The sequence below is a fragment of the Ammospiza caudacuta genome, chromosome 2, assembly GCF_027887145.1.
Source record: "Ammospiza caudacuta isolate bAmmCau1 chromosome 2, bAmmCau1.pri, whole genome shotgun sequence".
NCBI classification, from domain to species: domain Eukaryota; kingdom Metazoa; phylum Chordata; class Aves; order Passeriformes; family Passerellidae; genus Ammospiza; species Ammospiza caudacuta.
Genome location: NC_080594.1, coordinates 111,339,338 through 111,359,880, shown reverse-complemented (window position 1 = coordinate 111,359,880; position 20,543 = coordinate 111,339,338). Strand labels below are relative to the sequence as shown.

Genomic DNA, 20,543 nt, shown 5'->3' with positions numbered 1-20,543 from the left:
AAGTTGTTAAGAATTACCAAAGATTGTGGACACGGCTTATGGAGTCAGACCAGAAGTTTTTTGTCATACTGTGCTTCTGTTTGACAATTATCTGTGGAAAATCTTTCATTTGAAAGCAATCTCAAGTGGGCAGAGACATCATGACATGAGGGGATCCCCAATGGATGCCCTACCTGTGCTCACAGAGGGATGTCCTGGAGTGGGCTGGGAGCTGCAGTGGGGCTGGGCTGGGACATTCTCCAGCCTCCTGGTTACTGTCAGGGACTAACCCAGATGCACTCTTTTTGTGCCTTAAAGGACATCTCTTCTTTGCTTTCTCAGGTAAAAAGATCACAAAGAAAACAAGTCCCAAATTCCTCTCCTTATAGATCTTCTGGTCAATAGTTCCCCATTTCCACTGTTTCAGCTGATAAACCATGTTCACTACTCTGTGTTCTTCATTGATTTTTATCAACATCTGTGGCTGAGCTTGAAGCACTCTTGCTGTGTAGTGGGTGTTTGCCAGGTGCCAAGTGCAGGCTGTGTGTGGATGTTTTTCTGGGGGTGACTGATACAGAAGACTGGTGCAGGCCTCTGGATTCCCCAGGGGCTTGGGTGCCAGGGCTTAGGTGTGGTGGGCAGGACATGTCTCCATTCTCTCTGACACAAGAGTCCTGCTTACCTGCTTGCAAAAGACTTTTCTTTTTTTTTTTTTTTTTTTTTCCTTCAGCCCAAGGACTCCCAGTCTATTTTTTCTTCCTTTAGTGTGCAAATTGTTTCATGCCTCTACTCATCATTCCCTTTCATCTCTGTGGTTTTTTTCACAGACTCACAGAATGGTTTGGGTTGGAGAGGGCCTTTAAAAGTCCCTTTCCATAGTCCCTTTAAATGTCATCTGGTCCATGTGCAGGAACATCTTTTACTACATAAAATCTCCATGCAATTTGGCCTTGAACACTTCCACAGATGGAGCATCCACAACTTCTCCACTGCTCCAGTGTCTCACCACTCTCATTGTGAACATTTTTTTCCTCTTGTCCAATCTAAACCTAGCTACTCTCTTTACATTTAAATGCATTTCCCCTTGTCACTACAGACTGTAGTAAAAATTCTCTCTGTCTTTGAAGGAAGGATTTATACCACAATCCAAAATGTCCTTAGCACTCAGATTTCTGCCCTCACCCACTGCAGCAGGCACAGGAGGAAGACCACAACTGCAGTTGATTTTCTGAAATAAATTCTTCGGAGAAAAAAAAAAAAAAAAGAAAGAAATTACAACCAGAGACATTGAAAGGAGTTCAGGGCAGCACAAGAAACAAGGTAGCAAACTCTTGTTTTACGTACTTTATGTACTATGAATTTACCTGTCCTGGAGTTGCACAGGGTGGGCTCGATTATTAAATGCTGACTTAGATTTATCAGCATTCTTACAAGTACAGTTTTGAGTGAAGCATCCTCTCATGAGTTCTCTTCCTGTTGTCAGGAATGTTATTCACTGGGAGCTTGCTAACAGCTTCAGTCCAAGAGCCATGGTGTTTGAACTTGTGAAAAACCCTACTGAAGTGTTTTCCACCTGTAACTTTTCCCCTGTATCTCCCTTCCCCTTACAAACTCTCACATGCATTACTTTTGCCTCAGTTATGTTCCTCTTCCAAAAGTGCTTGGCAAGCAAGTAGACCAACGAAGATTTTTCCAGTGGTCTGAGTATAAAGCAGGGAAGTGAGTGTAAAACTCAGTGCTGCAGGTAATTGCCCTGACACCCTGACTCAGATTTACACCTTGAACCATGTGATCTACTCAGGTATTCAGAATTAATAAACTCACTTATAACATTCATGCTCCTGGTGAATGAGCTGTAGACTAAATATTATTTTAATAATATGGTGAATTAAATTTGAATAATTAAAAGAATAATTTGTGCTAATCATAGAACGTTCATGAATAGAAAGAAGCAAAGTTGACAATTTATTCACTGCAAGTCAGTTGCCTCGCTCTATTGCTAATTAAGTTCAAGGCTTTGAATAAACAGTTCTAAGTTGCTTCATTACATGGCAAAGTGCAGCTCTGACCTGGCAGGGATGCCTGAGCCACAGCACGTGACAGAGGTTCATCATCTGACAGTGCAGGCTCCAATGTGCTTCCTTCTCTCTGAGTAAACCTCTGCCTGAGTACTGTAAGGCACAGCAGGTATTTTATAAAAAATGCAAATAATCTTCCAATTATGTGATTGGGAGAAGAGGGAGGAGATTTACAATGTGTGGTTCTTGGTGGTTTGGGAAAAAAAAAAATCTTATTTTCCAGCTTGCATTTGGTTAGATAATGGAAATTAGTCCTGTCTTCTTTTTTGCATAATTAATAGGAATCAGGGGAACATTTCTTTTTCTGAGGGTCTTGTTTCTTCTACTGTTGCTTTGGTTTACTTTTCCTTAGGGATGATCTTGCATGGTATCTACCAGCATTTACTGGTTTAAGTTTTGGGGTGCCTCTGGCAGGCCTCTCCCATTCACTGGCAGGGAGCTCAGTAGTTATTAATGCCATATCATCTTTCCCTCCAGTTAAATCACTATTCCTGCAGCTTGCCCTTATAGTCTTCTAGAGGTGACTTATTTTACCCATCTAGCATTTTTTCAGAATACCAGAAAAATCACTAGGGCTTTTCAAGACACGTTTTCTGTGGCTCTCATTCTATCGACATTCTTCCTGATAATGCAGATTTCTTTGCACAATGTCATAAGTGTGCTTAGACACACAACAAAATTCAAGTTCCTATTTATACAAGTAGACAATTCAATCTTTGTGACAAGATATTGCCTCAAATCAAGCTGACTTTTGAGCCCAGATTTTTAAATTTTTTTTATGATGTATTATTCATAAATTATCTTGTTTCTAATTTACCTGTAGAACTTCTGACTGTTTTGGTCTGTCAGAAGTCCATTACATCTTTGTTCCACCCAAGCTGCAGATTGGACCCTCATCTGTCTGATACACTCAAAGTGTTTCTGTGGGTGGAAGGAGCAGAGCTGCTGGCCAAACCTGCAAGCAGGTTTTCTTAATCTAATTGAACTTTTGTCAGTCTAATGAAGGAATCCCAGGAACAGGGCAGTGGATACTTTATGGTCATATATGCAGTTGTTAAGTATACTCCCCCTTCCTGGTAGGCATTCTTTTCTCTGATTTTAGCTCACTTCTCTGTTACCCTTCTGCATTTCAAGGGAGGAGTTTTCAGCCTGGAGAGGATGAGTTCAGGGCATCATTGCACCCTCCCCTCTCCCTCCCCAAATCATTTGCTGCAATATTGATGTTAGTGGTTTCTTCCTCCTTGCTCCAGGATGGAGCCTGTGTGCTGCCATGCTCTACACCTGATTCTCTAATCCTGTGTCACACAGGAATTTGCTCTAAGTGGTGTGGATTTATAAATTTGCTGGCTGGTGGCTCATTATTACCCTTCAAACTGCTTTTGCCCAAGCTGCACGTGTCTGATGAGAGGAGGGCTACTGCTCCTGAGGGCTTTATAGCCCAGGGACTCTGGGGATCACCCTGAACCCAGGCTCTTGTGCCAGAAATGGTTCATTTTACACACAGTCACACCTCAGTTTTACAGGAGTGGATTCAAGAGGCTTGGGCCCCAGAGGAATGTTCCTCCCACGATCCAGCCCCCAACACCCACCAGGCAGCATTTATTCCCCATTCTGGCTTCAAAAAGCCTCTGAAGATCTTCCAGGAGTCAATTACAAAGGGGTCAGAGGTAGGAGGGTGAGCCAGGGTGTGGAATGAGGCTGGTGGGCAGCTGGGCATGCACGCCTCCGCTGCGGGCAGTCCTTGCATCATTAAACCATCCTGTCCCAGGAGGGTGTTTCTGACAGCAGAACTGAGTGTGGAATCTCTTATCATGATTCTCTCAACCCCTGGGCATGGTTTTTAATATTTGTGGTTTTCTCTGTTGTCTTTTTACATGCTTCCTAAAGTTCCATTAATGTTGACTCTCCAGGGTTTCTCTTTATAATTTAAAAGTGGTATTCCAGTGCATGTGTCTGTGTACAAGCATGCATGCAGGGGGATGGGGATGGAAGCAGAGGAGTCTCCCTTTCTTCAGTACTTCCACACCTTACTGAAGAGACATATGCAATAAAGAAAAAATCTTTTTTTGTTTCTTTGGGGTTTTTGTTGTTTGTTTGGGGTTTTTTTCTCTCTGGAGCCTGGAAGAATTTTAAAACTGTCAGTTAATAAAAGAAAACCTGGTCAAATGGAGGCAGCTTTGTTAAAAATTACTCCAAAAGAAGGGTTTTTTTTAGTTCTGGAATCTCATGTCCTGTTCGTCTCAAGGATGCATCTCTTTCATGGAAGTTGTTAAGCTGCATTTGAATGAACTGACTACTATTTGTACATACAAGAGGATGTATGTTTGGCAATGCTTTACTTTTTGAGGGAAATATTTTTAATAGATGCCTTTAAGACACTGAAGGCTTACAGCTGTTTTCTAAGAATTTTGTTATGAAAAGAAATTGTTAGGATAGACTTTGTGCAGAATGGATCAGGCAAGCAAAACCAAGCTTCATGCATCAAAACCTCAGCCTCTCTTGAACTTGCAACTTAGGATATTTTTGATGGAGTCAATAAATCTTTACCTTACAATGGTAGGATTTTGTTTTTAAATAGTGGAGGTAAGGCTGAAGGAAAACACGGTTTAAGAATATGGAAAGATAATCTATAAGGTCATATCTATAGGGGAGAGAAGCACACGAAAAACACGAGCGTGATTTCCACTGTGAGAAAATAGCTTAACCCTCATCTGACATTTTTATTTGAGCCTCAAAAGCACCCTTGTGCAACACCATTTTTGGAGTTAAGGCAGAAGAGCTTCCTCACACGAGGTGGTGCACATGAGCAGTTGTCTGCAGTAATTGCTGAGCAGTAAATTCAAATGCAGCCTTACCTTGCACAAATTCCCCCATGTAGACAACTCCCCAGATAACTGGAGGGGACCGCGGGATTCATTTGAAAGCTGAGCACACCACAGTTGATACAGGCTGCCATGAGAATATTCTGATGATATCTGTGTGTATAACAACAGCATTGAAGGGATTTAATTTTGAGATTGCTGCCGGCAAGAGCTTTGCAGAAGAGAGCACATCGCAATTAATATCTTTCAAGCAAGTGTGTATGTTTATAACATATCCTGTCATCAGATCATGGGAGTAATCTGGTAATAATGCCCCAGAGGAGACCATCAGGGAAATTTCAGAACTGTATTGAACTCTGAGGCTACTAAGTCTAGAAATGATGTAGGGGACAGGTGAAGTATTCTCAGAGTAATGCCATCACGCCTTCTCAATGCTTTCCTCTGTAGCAAGAGATTAGCTACTGTGCAATAATTGATAAAGTTGATTATGTCAAGGCATATTTCCTGAATAAGGATTAGACACAGACAATTCAAAGTCTGATGGATGAGGAGTTTCCCTAGAAATGAAATGAAGAACTGTCACCACAAGGAGCTCGTACAGTGGCTCGTGACTCACATTACCCAACACCAAATTGTGTCTGGGGTGATGGTTGTGCTTTAGGAAACCCTGCACTGCTTTGTGCAGTCTGTCAACCAGGAAGGAGATGCTCCCCTAGTGGAATAAGCCCAGGACTACTCTTGTGTATGGTGGCTCCATGGAAGACTCCATTGGTCCTATGCTTTCCCTTATTTCTAGAAAAATTTGAGCTAAGCTGCCTAGAAGCCCATTCTAGAACTAGGTATAGAAATTATCCTATTTCTGTCAGACTCTCTGTTGCAATGAATCCTGGACACTTACGCTTTCCTTACACTCTCCATGTCCATATATCTCCTCTAAAATAATACTAAAGCTGTTTAGTTTGCTTATGTGTATATATTTGTCTTTGTGTACATGTATGTAGGTACCCAAATGTAATTACCATTTTTTTCTGTTCAATTTGAATTTTTTTAATCTGTAGGGATAGTTATTTCCAATGTGTGGTAATTTCCTTCTGCTTTCTCACATTCTAATGCAGCTCTTGAGAGAAGGGAATGGTACACAAGCTTAAGTAAAAGATTTTATTATTTCAGTACCTCTGGTGATGGATATTGGAAATTAATTAACCTCTTATTCACCCATGCCAGGAATTCTACAGAGATGTATATGTGTGTGAAGCATGTTTGGGACTGCAGACAATTCCAGTTCTCTGTATATCTGCAGGTGGGAAAAAAGGCAAAGAAATTAAAATAATATGTTAATAAACAAGATGTTTTGATATAATGAATACATAATTAGTAAATATTTCTGAAGTCATATCATTGAAAACAACCAACAAAACTTGAGAATTGGAAAGGCTGTTATGCTCTTTTAAACCATGAATTCTCTAAAGAAAAGAACAGATTTTTGGTTCCTTTCAAGATTTTGGAAATGATAAGTTAAGAATTCCTCTGTCTTACACATCCCTACTGTTAGTATCTGTCTTTTCTCCTGAATGTAAAAGTATGAATCCAATGTTTAAAACCTTTTACAGTTTTGTCAGCACTGCATGGGAGTGATGACTATGTAGTTATGCTTTACAGAACTGGATCATTGTGTTTCATGTAAAGCTGTGGAAAATGTACACTGATTTTGTACCATCTTTTTTTAAAGACAGTTATCTTTTCTTGTTCATGCTGTGATCAATGATTGTCACTTATTAATACATCCAGTTGCTTAACTTGAAGCAGGAAGATGTCTTAGTACAGGAAAAAAATCCAGAAAGTAAAAACCCCACAGAAGCCTTCTATTGATGGTTATAAAAATGACATACTGTTTTCCCTCTCACAACTGAAATGAAATGCTGCCTCCACACTGAGACTTTGAATGCTGATCTTCAGCTGTGAGCATTTTCTCAGCTAAATTATAAGCCCTTGAAAGCAGGATATATGTTAAAAAGGTGGAAAGCTCTTTAGTATTTTTTCATGCAAACACTGCTGTACTAAAACACGCAGCACTATTAAATTCAGAGGTGGTTGTAACTACAAAAGATAAGAATAATACCAGTGATTTAACCTGTGTTGCACTGTTCCCATCAAAGCTTACCAGCAGCATTTTGCCTGAGAGGCTCTGGGGCAGAGGAAATAGAGAAATGACTGCATTGTGGGTGTGAAAAGAGCTGCTGTAATGCTGTCTGCAGAGTGTTGCTTGGTGCTTGAAGAAGGGCACAGGCAGGGGATATGTCCAGTTCTCTTTTGCTTTGAGAAAGGACTGTGTGCCTGAGGGGACTTGTTTGAGGACACCTGACACCCACACTGTTTCTGCTGGTGCCAGGGAGTCATTTCTGCTGGGACCTGGCTCCCAGGGCAGCCAAGTGACATGAACCATTGGCATCCACATCCTGCAGCAGCAGAGTGCTGTCCCTGAGCTACTCACAGTGTGAAGAGGCATTTCTTGTTGCTTGTTTTGCACCAGTTCCTTGCTGATTTTCTTTCTTGTTTTTCCTCTCTTGTATCCAGCCCTTGTGCTAAAGGAGACAGTGAAAAATTGTTCTCTGTTCATCTTCTCTGAGGACCCATCAGCTTAGTACACCTCAGCTATGTTCAGCTGTGGTCTACTTTGCCTGTAACTTAAGTTCAAACAAAATGTCCTGCTGGGTCTGAACAATGGCGCATCATGCCAAGGATTACTTCTTCTGAAAATGGCAACAGGAGATGATATGGAGAGCACATGAGCCTGGACACTGTGAGATCCATTTTATCATCTCACCATAGCATCTGCAAACACTAAAAACATTAAAAGCGCTAGAGGTTACATTCTGGCCCCATTTCTTTTTATCATCTGTTTACAGACTTGTTTTCCATCAATTTGTCTAACTCTGGTTTAAACCAGTTAATAAACATCTGCCTCCATAAACTCCTTGTGCAGCAAAATCCAGAAGTGGGTATCCCACTGGCTGAAGAAATACTTTATTTTTGTCTTTTAAACCAATTGTGCATCATATACCAAGTTGTTGTATTACAAGATTTGGTAAATCGTTTCCTTATGCAGATTGTTCACACCTTCAGGCTTTTCAAGACTCAGTCCTATCTCCCTTGAGCCTTCTCTACAAAGTGAAGCATTCCAGCTCTCTGAGTGTGCTCCAGCCCCTAGATTGTTTCCAGCTGCTCTTCTGTAAGTGCACAGCATCCTCCTGGAGGCCAGCACTGCACAGCCCTTCAGGGACAGCCAATACCTCTGATTTGCTCCCAGCACTCGTGGGAAAGAGCAGTATTGGGTCAGTGTAGCATTCACATTCTCTGAAAAAAATTCCTTTACCCAGGATTTTTCTCCTGGGAAGCTGGAAGCCTCAGAGAAAAGGAAAACAATCCTTATCTCATTTGCTTCTCCTCTGTTTTGCTCATGTGGAATGTGTTTGGAGATTGTTTACCCACAGGTGATTGCTTGATTGGACTCCGGTGTGAGTTGTTTTGACTCTTTGGCCAATCAGGGCCAAGCTGTGTCAGGACTCTGGAAAGAGTCATGAGTTTTCATTATTATCTTTTAAGCATTGAGTAAATATCCTTTCTGTATTGTTTAGTATAATTTAGTATAGTATTCTTTAAAATAATATAGTATCATAAAGTAATAAATTAGCCTTCTGAGAACATGGAGTCAGATGCATTATTCCTGCCTTCGTTGGGGCGTTCTCTGCAAATAAAACAGGTCAGCTTTCTTTGTCCACTGTACATTGAGAGGATGATTTGGGAAAGCTGTCAGGGATGGTGCCAGGACCCTCCTTTGGGAGTTGTACCTGCCTGTTGGGCCTCAGCCCCTCTCTAGCATGGTTTAATGATTAGTCCCTCAGGCTGTAATGCTCCTTTGCTTGGTGTGCATCCCCTGGGCAATCTCTTCCTCCTTCTCAGTTCAGAGGACTTGTTTGCTCATTCACCCTCCCCTCACCTTACCTTTGAGACTCTTCTGTAGTCATTCTTTACATGGCAGCCAATTCTCCTTAGCTCTCAATGATTTCTGTTGTCCTCACTATTCCTGCTATATCTTTTTAGTGATAGGGGAAGCAAAACAGCCCACAGTATTCAAAGTGTGAACACCTGAAGACTTTAAATAATACCATAATGATATTTTGTATGTTGCTCTCTATTTTTGTCATAGTAATGGCCAGCATTTGATTTGCTTTTTGACAGCTTCTAAGATGGAGTTGGTATTTTCATAGACCTTTTATAACTCCAGGATCTCTTTCCTGAGTGGTAATAACTAGTTTGGAGCTCATGCTGAGTACGTAAATTTGAGATTTCTTTTCCTCCCCATATTCTCAATATTGAATTTCATCTGTCTTTTTTATTGCCCAGTTGACACTCTGAGGCTTTTCTGCATCTCTCCGCAGCCAACTTTCCTTTTTTATTCCCCTGAATACCTTAGCACTATTAGGAAACTTGAGAGTTGCCTTCTTTTTCTAGATCCATGTAATGATAATCAGTGTACCTTATATGTTGACCAGTCCTGGCTCTGATCTGTGATACTCCTGATGACATACACATTTGAGAAAGCTGAATGCTTTTGGCACTTCTGTGTTTCAATGGTTTGTTTGTTTGTGAAGTGGATCTCTTATCCTGTGACATCTTTGTTTCTCGAAATTCTTTAATGAGGCAGTATTGAGAATTTTTTAAATTGAATAAACCAGGTTTCCCTGTACTGTGTGTGCACTGAATCATTCAAAGAGCCCTGCCAGACAGATGATGTGTGATTGCCCCTGTAAAACACGTCTCCATTAACTCATATCTGTGTCTGCTAATTATATTCTTATGCATTTCTGAAAATTAGACTGATGCCATGATTAGACATACTGGGTTTTAGTTCCAGAAGAGGTTTTTAAAGAATGGGCATTGCATTTGGTAGCTCTTACCCAGCTGATGTTGAAACAGCTTTACATAGTAGCTGAAGTACTTATTGCATTTTCTGATTAATTTTATACTTGAAATATGTGTCACCACCATTAAATCATTTTAGGTCTATTTGTATATTTTGGCTTAAAAATATTTATTTTAGTTGTGTTGGCAGGCATTGATGCATCTGCATTCTGGTCAAGTATATATTTTTGAGAAGTTTTATAAGAATATATTTATCAAACAGGGAAAATAAATAATTGGAGTGATTAAAGAGTGACAGAGTAATTTAATCTGAAATATATTCTGTTTTTAGAATGGAAAGAAGAAGTCATATTTGTTCTGCATTAGTAGGGAATAAATCAGGTGTTTACGCACAGGCCATTTAAAATGTCTCACAGTGACTGGTACTTGTGGCTGGGGCTGATGGTTCTAACCCAAGATTAATAGAAGACCTGTGCCTTTAAAGATGAGTGAGTATAGGCCAGGCAAATTATCACTAAGCACCTAAAATAATATTGAAAAAATTTAGTCATCTGCAACTGTCATAAAACCTGCAGAGGTTGTGACCAATACTTCATTCACTGAGTCCTTGTGCTGCTGTTGTCCTCCATATGGGATATGTTGCTCTGTCTTCCATGGACTGATGAATTTTAGAGATTTTTAAATTTAGTTCACTTTTTTTAATGTTAATATGTCATTTAGTTGTACTTATGTAGCAAGCATAAGCCAAGACTTATTGCATAAAAATAGTTTGAGGTGCATTTTACTCCTGTGAAAGTAGGTACTAAGGCTGTATTTTAGTGGGTCTGTTATAGAGAAGGCTGCAAAAATTTCTGGTTTTCATATTAGGAACCAAGCTGCTCCAGTTTTTATCTAAATTACATTTTTAAACTTACATGAAGTGTTTTTGAGGAAGCAGTTGTTTACCCACAACACACAATCCCTTTGGACTTTTGTCAACACATGGGTCTGATGCGATCAGCATTTGTAAGATGCTGCATAGGCAGCTAACAGGCTAAAAAAGCCTCTAACCAACCAACCTGTAACTGGTGTATTGAGGAAATTAAATATTTTTAAGCAATTAAAATTTTACATAATTTCTTAGAGAACAGACTTTTTATGTTTCAAACTCCTTATGTGGACCTTCTCTATGTTCTTACAATAAAGTCACTTTGCCTGTTGCTTATCATTATTGATTCCAAAAGAATAGTAATTTTTTCCCATCATCTGTCCTTTCCCTGCATTGTAAAACATCAGTGAATTCAGTAAATTTTGCACATCTTATTGGCATCAGTGAACATCTTCACTTAAATGAGTGTATTTAGTAAGATTAAAATCAGCAGAGAGCAAGGGAGCACCGTAAAGTTCATCTTGTATCACTTCAGTCTGTAGTTTCTTTCCAGTGTTTAGTTCAGATCCACAGGTAATCTCATTTGGCAGAGGTTCCATTAATGAGGAGCTGGATGTAGTGACTTCCCAGTCTTCTGAAAAGTCCATGCCTTCAGGTGGAATGTGTGTGTGTCTCCAAAAAAGCTACATGAGTTTTAATGTAATGTATGCAGTGGCAATGGCTCTTACACATTCCAGTCTGTAATCAGAGTGACTTGGAGCCCTGAACCATCATTTTGGTCTCCTCTTCTGTACTCCAAGTACTACTTTATTAGCTATGGAACTATTTAGACAAATCTGAAAAAAAAGCACGAGTCACTCTGTACTTATCTCTGAAATAAATTACCTTATTAAGATCTATTTATTTTTAGTGAGATTTTGCCATTTTATTATTTTGCTGAATAGTATGTGTAATTTGCCCAGTAAAAACTTAGAAATTTTCAAGAATAGGGTCTTTTGCATTTTCTTCTCTACTAGATAGGTTAAAATTATGCCTGCTTTCAACCTAAAGGTCAGGCATTACCTAAACTACTTGACAAAGCCTGTTATTTAAACAAAACACTTCACCAGTGTAATTCATCAAGAGCTGAGTATCACATATTTTGTGTGATAATAAGATGGAAAACATTACAGATAGAGAGTCAGACAATAGATAGATACACCTGTCTTTTGAAAAGACAAGAGTACCTGCTGTTGCCAAAATAGAAATGAAGTGTATCTCTTGTATTTACCAGCAGATAAACATATTATGGCAAGCAGGAAAGATTTCAAATGCAGAAAGAAAAGAGCAATTTTTTCAGGTTTTGAATTATTTTTTCCTTGTATGTTAGAAGTAATAATCAAACATTGCTCTAAGGAAATATACTAGCGGATCTTTGGTGTTACTGATCTAATCACATTAAAATATTATGAGCACTGTGCATATTGAATATCTAATCTCCTTAATCTTATAGTGCTGTGGATCTTATGTATTTGAATTTACCTGAGAGTGAAGAAGTTTCTTTTGGATCTAATGATTCATCTGGTTCTAGAGATGTACTAGTAACCGTCCCAGAATACAAGAAAGGAAAACATCAATATGATTACATTTACAAAGCAATTTCATAATAACACCAGATTCTTTCATAGGACAATAATCTTGAGCACTTTTTCAAAAATTATTTATGTTTCTACAGATTCAATTACCTCTTTTTAGTGGAAAAAAATGCCATAGTGATGCCATCACTCAGAATTTATTGGCAGTTACTTATAAAGCAGCCTCATCCTGGCTTTGTGCCCTTCTAATCAATGTTGGCCAGTTTGGCAGGGAATTGGTCTGCAGCACTAATTGTATCCAGTATGTCTTTTGCTTTAAGTAAAATGTCATTGGTTTTATTTTCTGTAGGTTTATTTTTACATTCCCTTAGCACATTTTTTGTGTTTAGAAACCTATTTTTTAATCACAGTTCACTTGCAGCAGCATCATTTTGCAATCATCTTGCCATTTGTATGTCATCTCTGCAGGCTTGCATTAACTTCAGTTTGCCATCATCTTGATGTACTAACCTGCACATAAACCCACACAGAAATAATTTAATATTCATCCTGGTGTGTGCAGTGATGTTTCATTAGACTTGAACTAACAGAATTTTGTCATCATAATTTGCTGTCATAATAGCCCAGTCTTCACAGATTTAATGTGACAGTCTTTTGCCACTGTAACTAAGGTTTTGAGCAATTGTCATCCAGGGACACTTAGGATGAAATCTGTGTAATTAAAACACAGATTCTTAATAGTACTGTACTTTAAACAGTTTGTCACCTCTCAACCAATAATTAAGCAGGCTAACAACACTTGTTTAGCTTGTGTTATTTTCTATGTGGGAAAGGGAAACAAAAAGGGGAAATTGAACAATGAGTGACTGGCAGAACTGTTAATAGAATTTGGGTTTCCAGATTGTCACTGTGTATTCCTGTATCCATTGGACTGTTCTCCTTTCAAACACAATTATTTTGTATATAAGATGCATGCAAACTTGAACTCCTTATGACTGGTCTTATTATCTAGTCTGTAAATCTTATGAGAGAGAGTTACAGAAATAAAGAGATGAAAGGCATTTAGATTTCTTCTGCTGCAAGGGTTGAGATAGATCAAACGCAATTTGTTATCCTTGAAAAATTTGTTAAAGTTTTCCTTCCAAGCTTCAACTTAAAAGGGTTTGGTGACCTCTGTGTGTATATATTTTCATATGTGTAAGTAACTATTTACTCCCACAGTTTTCTCCTTATATCAAATCTAAGTTGATTTCACCCTAATTACGTCCATTTCCTTGGCATACATGAAAAATAATGGGGTGTTGTGATGTCTAGATGCTGAAAGGCAGCAGCTATGTACTTCTTCACCTTTTCCTTCCAGACTAAACATGTAATATTCCCACAGTGTTTCTCTGCAAAGAAAACCGCCTGTTTGGATATTGGTGATTCTAAGTGTTCTCCAGTTTATCTGTGGCTTTCATAGAGTGTTGTGTCAAAGCTGGACAGAGCTGGGACATTGGCTGGAGCACAGCAAAGCCAGGGGAGGATGTGATGGGGTGCCTGGGGTAGTGTAGGAGGCTGGCACTCAAGTTGTGTTTCCCTAAAGAAAACTCTGTTTATGTGAGCAGCCAGCACATTTGCTCTGCAAAGTGACCTTGAGTTGTCTTTGGCAGAGCTGATGCAGCTTCCCTGCAGACCGAGGTGAATTCTCTGTCTCGTACGTATGGATTGTTGACTCTGATTCATAATTACCTCCTATTGATATTCTTTGCAATCAGCTTGGCATTTTTTCCTCTGCTCCTTACATATTGTGTTTGCTTTTGTTTTTTAAATACCTGCTTCCCTTCTAGACTAAATTTGTTTTTGTTTGCAGTTGTTTGTTTTCAGCCGGAGAAACTTTTCTTAGTAATGACACGTAGACCTAAACAGTGTTTTCAAACATCTTCCAATTATCATTCACGTTTCTCTGTTTAACTTCTTTCTTCTCACTGATGAGGTTTTATAATTGTCTTCAACTTTGTGAAATTGTGTCCTCTTAAAAGAAGTATTAAATGTGCACACGCATGCATTACTATTGCTGCTCCTTGTCTGTGAGAGCACTTGCTCTCTCTGTGACATACATGTAGGCAAATGAGTGTGTACAAAAACTGGTCAATATTTCACCATTTAGATTGGTGTAAGTAATCAAGTTTTTATCAGTTGCATTTAAGCATTGTGGAGTCTGGGATGACTTCCTTGGGACTTGGAATACAGGCTTCCCTTGGGTGAGTTGCAATGGCAATAAGAATTGGGTGAATTTTACATGTTTTGGACCCACCCTGGGAAAAGAACTGCACCAAGGAGTTTTCTGCCCAACTGGGGAACCTCCTGTGCTGCATCTCACTGCTGGTCTGTGGGCTCAGATTTTCTTCTTGTGGACACTGAGAAGGCAAGGAAAAGAGGGACGGTCTGACCTTGGCCTTTCATGGCATGGGCACACAACCAAGGGTGAACCAACAAAACAAAGCTGGAAAAAAACACCCCTTTGCCCCACCAAGGACAGTTTGGGGCAGGAGCCTGTTTTAGATACTCAGATGCTTTCCAGATCACTTTCAGGATCCTTTCTGTGGGTTATATGAGATGCTTGTGGAGATTGGAGTGACTTACATGCCTAAATCTAGAAAAAGAAATACTAGTTAATAAGATGTTCTCCCTTCTGGTCATATCAGCCTCTCTGGAGTGATTAAAACCAACATTTTAAAGACATAAATGAGTAATTCTAATTTCTCTTTATTACTTTGATTTCTACTTCATATATATCAGTAATTAAAATCTTCTTTCTCTTCTCTTCTTTGTAATCTTAATATTAGTTTTTATATAATTTGCTATCCTTTTTTGCACTTTACTTTGGATGGCTCCATATATCTTCTGAGTAGTCTGGTCCAAATGACTCCAGTAAAGACTGATTTAATTTCTGCTGGGGTGAAAGTTTCTGAAAGTTGGAGAATTGACAGGGTTTGAGAATAAAGATATAAAAAGCATGGACATGCCTTCCTCCTAAATATGCTTGAGACCTCACACCGAAGACAGATCCACTGGGTGAAAAGGATTGCTTGTTCTTTAGCTGAAGCTTTCCAGAATGGATAGTGATTGTTTTGTGAGAGTTACTTTTTCTGTTGAACTAGCAAGAAGAAAGCCCACACTGCTTTTTGCTAGATGTTCTGCAAAAGAGATTAACCCCTATTTCCCAGTAGCCATGGCATGGAGGAGAGAGCTTTCCTGGGGAGAGCACAGACTGCAGTGAACCAATATGTTGCTTCCTATGCTAGAGCATGTCTTCAAGAAAAGTGTTTCATGACATAGAAATAAAATTATTTGTTTTTACACAACTTGCATATGAGAGGGCTTTGTCCTTGTCATTGTATTGGCTACCTATTTTCTGACTATAAACTCATATTAATATATTTTACTTTCAAAGGTAAAAGTTACTACTTCCTTCAGAAATAAGAGCAAGTTTTTTTGTCTTGGTTTGAAGATTTTTTGTCTTTTATTTTCTGCAGATCAAATAAACAAGAAAAAGAACCTTTGCAACGTGTACTAAAATCCTCTATGATATATTCCTTTTTGAAGTAAAAATAGGCTAAGAAACAAAAGAGAGAAGTTCTTCAATGGCTGACATTGGAAAGATTTTTTTTTTCTTTTCTTTTCCTTGTCGATTTCACAGGGAAATCAGAAGCTGCCTGTTTACTTCTGTTGTGATAAAGCTGTCGAAGACAGGTTTTTTTTCCCTCTGATGCTGACATGCAAGTTGTTTGTTTTTGTTTTGTTTTTTTTTTTTTTTTTCATGACAGGAAGTGAATAATAAAAAGAATCAGAGCCAATATACCACCAGGGCAAAAACCCACGCTGCACATTAGTGCTTGCAGGAATCCCATCCCAGGTCTCCCTGCACATCAGTCCCACAGTCCCTGGAGCTCAGCACTTCTTCCCACACAGACAGATGTGATAGATTTGCAAATACTGGCAAGAGCACAGAGGGATCTTGTTATGAGCTTAATGGCTGAACAGAGCAACAGACTTGGACTGCCTTTAATTTTTTTAATTTTTTTTATTTTTTTAGGTCAGCACTGGCAGTGATTTAAAAACAGGGTGGAATAAAGGTTGAAATGCTTTCTGAAATTATAATCAAAATATCATCTGTCTGTTAGGTTTATACTGTAAGCACTCTCTCTGCCTGATGTTGAGTTGTATTGGCAAACAACATGTGCCACTGGGATGTTTAAAAAGTCATAAGAGGCTTGTAAATCAGTTCTGTGCAGCATGCCACCAATTTGTTATTTTCTTGTTTTATTTGTTAACAGGAAAGGAGATAGACAATACAAATGGCAATATGGTGTGCTCTGCTTTGTTGGGAGTTTGTTAGGTGCTTGTGTCCTGGTAAATTACAGCAAGATAGTGGATTTGTTCCTCTGTGGAGGTTGTTAACATTAAGTTGATTTATTTTTGTTGAATTGGGGACCTCTCCTCCCATATCAATTATGTCAAAAGCATAATTTTCCAATTGTGTTCTCTTTTTTTCCCTGACAGAGAAATCCTGAATTTTAATGTAACTCTTTATTATGGTACAGAAGAATCAGAGACATGAGAACCTGGTGCCCATGTCCAGCCCATGGTTTGACCATTATCCTCAATCCTAACCTTCCTCTAGTTTAGCTTACTGAGACAATAAATGTGACTGCCAAGTTTGGATGTTGAAATCCATTTCTTTTCAATAGTCACACTGACATGGGCTGAACCCAATCCCCTAAATGGTTTCTGAACAGGCAGTTTATTGTTGTCCTTGTTTCCAGATTGCTGCTGGCCTCCTCGGCGTTTGCTCCAGCTCTGCATTTCTGTCACGCTCATGCTGCTGGAAAGGAGATATTTTCAAGTTTATCAATACTTGGGCTTTGAAAGGACTTCTCAAGCAGGGAAATAAACAGCCTCTGTGTGTAAAACCTGAAAGTCACCCAAACCATTTCTGTGATGATGACAATTTTCTTTCATTTAAGCCATTACTGGTTGTGGAAGAGTAAGGCAACATTAAACTAAAGCTGACAGCAATCACTGAAAAAAATACCCATTTTTATCATTCCAGATTTTCTACATTTTCCAGATTCTCGGTGACTTTGAAGCATGTTCTTTTCCCTTGCAGCACAGGCACTGTAGTCTCTGAGCACAGAGGTCAGAACCTGCTACCTGCAGCATGAAGAAGGGAGAACGAGGCAGGTGGTCTCTGACCACCAGCATTTGTTGAGTGTACAGTGATAATCTGAATAAAATAAAGCTACAGAGAAGCTTTGCCTTATTCTCTGTTGTTGAAGATAGAGCAAAAAGACCTTACAAAAACTAAAACTTGGTGTGTCAAAATGCTCCAGGCTATGCCTGCAATCTAAGTGCTGGCTAATAGGCACAAAGAGATATATTTTAAACACCTTCAGTAGCCTGGTGTTTCTCAGCATTAGGCAGTCACAGCATTCATAGCTGCTGAAAATAGTATTAATTTTTAAGAGCCCCTCCATTTCTTTGCAGTCCCCTAAAATCACCACCAAACCAAACAATCCAAACCCAACCAAAATACCCAGTATATTTGAACACTCACTTTTGTTATTTCTCTCTGTGGTCCAAAACATTTTTACTCTTTTCCAATTGACTGGAGGGGCATCAAAAGGAAGAGGAAATTGTTTGTGGGCTGAAGCTTTCTGCCCTCCTATGTGTGAAGCAGATGTTCACTTGAGGCCACCATGGTTTTGAACTCCCCCAGTGTAAAGAGAGGAAGAAAATATGGATTTCCTGCATGTGGAAGATTGTTAAATATGTAAGTTATTGCAAATATTGCCGCTTTGGGTTATTTTTTTTAAAGAAAATGCTGAGTCACACTGCATTTTTTGAAAAACTTGATCCAAATATGCTCCGATGGTCTCAAAGCCATTGCCAGAGAGCATGAATAATCCACATGAATTTTTGTGGATTGCAACTAAAGCTGGGTGTAAGACAGACCACAGGTCTCTGTTGAGATTAAGGCCTTGTGATCAGATTTAGAAACAGAGATTTATGCTCCTGAAAGTTTTAGAGTAAAGGTTTGTCACCTTGAAATGAAGATAAGCCAGGAGGATCACAGTTCTGCTATCATTTTCCTTCAAGGTAACTTCCACTTATAGCCTTTAAATATGTTACTGGGCCTCAGTTACTGACAGCATGTGCTATTAAGGGTGACTTTAGGGATTTTAAAACAAAGAAATTGCACAATAAGCGGTTCCTTTCCTGGGTTTTCTCAGTCTCCTTCTCCCTCAAATAATCAAAATGCTGCTGCTGTTACAGCGTGCTCTGTTCTGCTTCAGATTATTTTCTACATCAGTTCATGACTTGCAGTTCCTGTGGGCTGCAAATTAATCCTTAGCAGTCTTTTGGAGTGCACTGTACATCCACGTTCTTCAGTGTATTAATTTGACTATCAGTGTAGAAAATGCCAGTGGCTGTAAGGTTATATTACACACTTCATTTTTGTGTTTATTTTTCTGTACAATCCAGGAAATTACTTATAAACTTATAATCAGCATGACTAGACACATTAAGCTTTAAAACTGAAAAATACCACTTTTCAGGTTTTTAAGGATAGATTTTAAAAAATAGACAGCATAAGAGTGTTTCTTTAAATGACTCTTCAAATGAAACCATTTACATGATTTAATGTGGTCTGTCTCTAAAGACTGTACATACTGCACAAAGTACATATCGTAGACAGCAGCCTTATAAAAATAAAAATCTGCGTTTGGGTGAAGGATGCTGCACAATACTTTTTCCAAGTATTGTGTGGATGCCTTTTTTCCCTTCCTGTGCAAACTAAAGAGGCCTGGCACTGAGTGCAGGAGGAGAGCCTCAGCCCAGGCCCCTCCTGTTTGGGATTTGGGACAGAAAGGGATGTTCCCACTGTTAGGAAGAGAAATAGACAGCTTGTGTGCACTCCTTCCTCTGCCTCCTCTGCAGCTCCTGGGCTGTGTACAGCATTAGAACTGCGTGGTTTTGGTGGGAGTGGAAAAGGTCAGTTGTAAGTCAGTAGTCCTGGGGTTTTTTTTGGTTGTTTTTTTTTTTTTTTTTTTTTTTCCCTGTTTAAGCAGCTACTGACTTACCACAACTTGTGTTAACATTTACACATTTAGTTTGGTGACAACACTATTTTAGGGTTTGTTTATTTTTTCCCTGCTCAGAAGGGAGGTTGAAATCCCAAAAGTTAGGGAGGGTTGCTGCTCCTCTCCCAAAAAAGGAGGAACCTGTCTGGGGATGGGCTGGGGGTCATTTGCTGGGAAGGAATCAGATTTGTTTCATAGGGCTCTCCAGGGAACTGTGCAAAGGGAGCATAAATATCTTCATCCCGCTTTGTAGCCTGAACGTTCCTTGGGAAGCTGCAACCCATAATTTAAATCCATTGCACATGCCACCCTGGAAGCAGAGCCTTATACGTCGAGTGCATGGGCTGTCCTATTATGGGAAATCAACTTTGTTTTGAAGGGGAAGCACAGAGAGCATTGCTTCTGCGCAGGTCCTGGAATTTGAAACATTTCGGGGCCTCCAAAGAGCCCTGGCATTAGTTCCCATGCCGGCTGGGTGAAGCGAGGATCCTGCCTGTCCCAGCCCGGGCACCGCTGCCCTGGGCTCCTCTCTCTGCGGGGACACAGCTGGCCCTAAGCAGGGACAAGCCTAAGCCACCTAAAAGCCACTGGAGCAGCAAAGTTGGGATATACTTTGCCAAGAAATATTTTGCTGCTGTTTTCTTTTTGCTCTGTTTTGTGGAGAGATTTCATGTCTGCTCACATGCTTTGGTATGAGGAAGTGGAAGATGATTGTAAGTATGAACAGACTGACATAATTTATCACAATATTCACTTTGACAGAGCAGTGTAGTGCTGCACAGCCCACTAACAGCATGCATTTTTAAATGTTTGTTTTCCAAGTCTAAACTAGGAGAGCACCTGAGGGGGAAAATAAAGTGATTTTTTTTGTCTCTGATAGAGGGCTAATATCCTTTACATTATATATAAAAGAAGTTATCCTGAAACAGTACCCAGCTCTCCTTTGAAGAAAAATAACACATTTCTTTCTGAAGTTCAACAGTTATTAAAGCATGGGGTTAAAAGAGAGAGAATTGAGGGGACACACCAATACACTTGAAAAAAAAATAGTGTCATTATTCTAATATTTTGGCAACACATCAAAGGAGTAATCAGTTTCTTTGAACTTTAATGGCATATGTAGTTTCATTGCCTAATATTAACTTACAGAGTAAGAGAGCTCTTCTCTGGTT

At 39.4% G+C, this 20,543-nt stretch overlaps 1 protein-coding gene across 1 annotated transcript in view; it reads left to right on the top strand.

The window, feature by feature from the left end:
* Positions 1 to 19,845: 19,845 nt before the first annotated feature.
* DMD (dystrophin) overlaps positions 19,846 to 20,543 on the top strand; it is a 979,219-nt gene continuing 978,521 nt past the window's right edge. Inside the window, exon 1 of the mRNA XM_058822052.1 lies at positions 19,846 to 20,084. Coding sequence (XP_058678035.1) covers positions 20,042 to 20,084 — 43 coding nt within the window. The 5' untranslated portion in view covers positions 19,846 to 20,041. The remainder of the gene's footprint in view (positions 20,085 to 20,543) is intronic.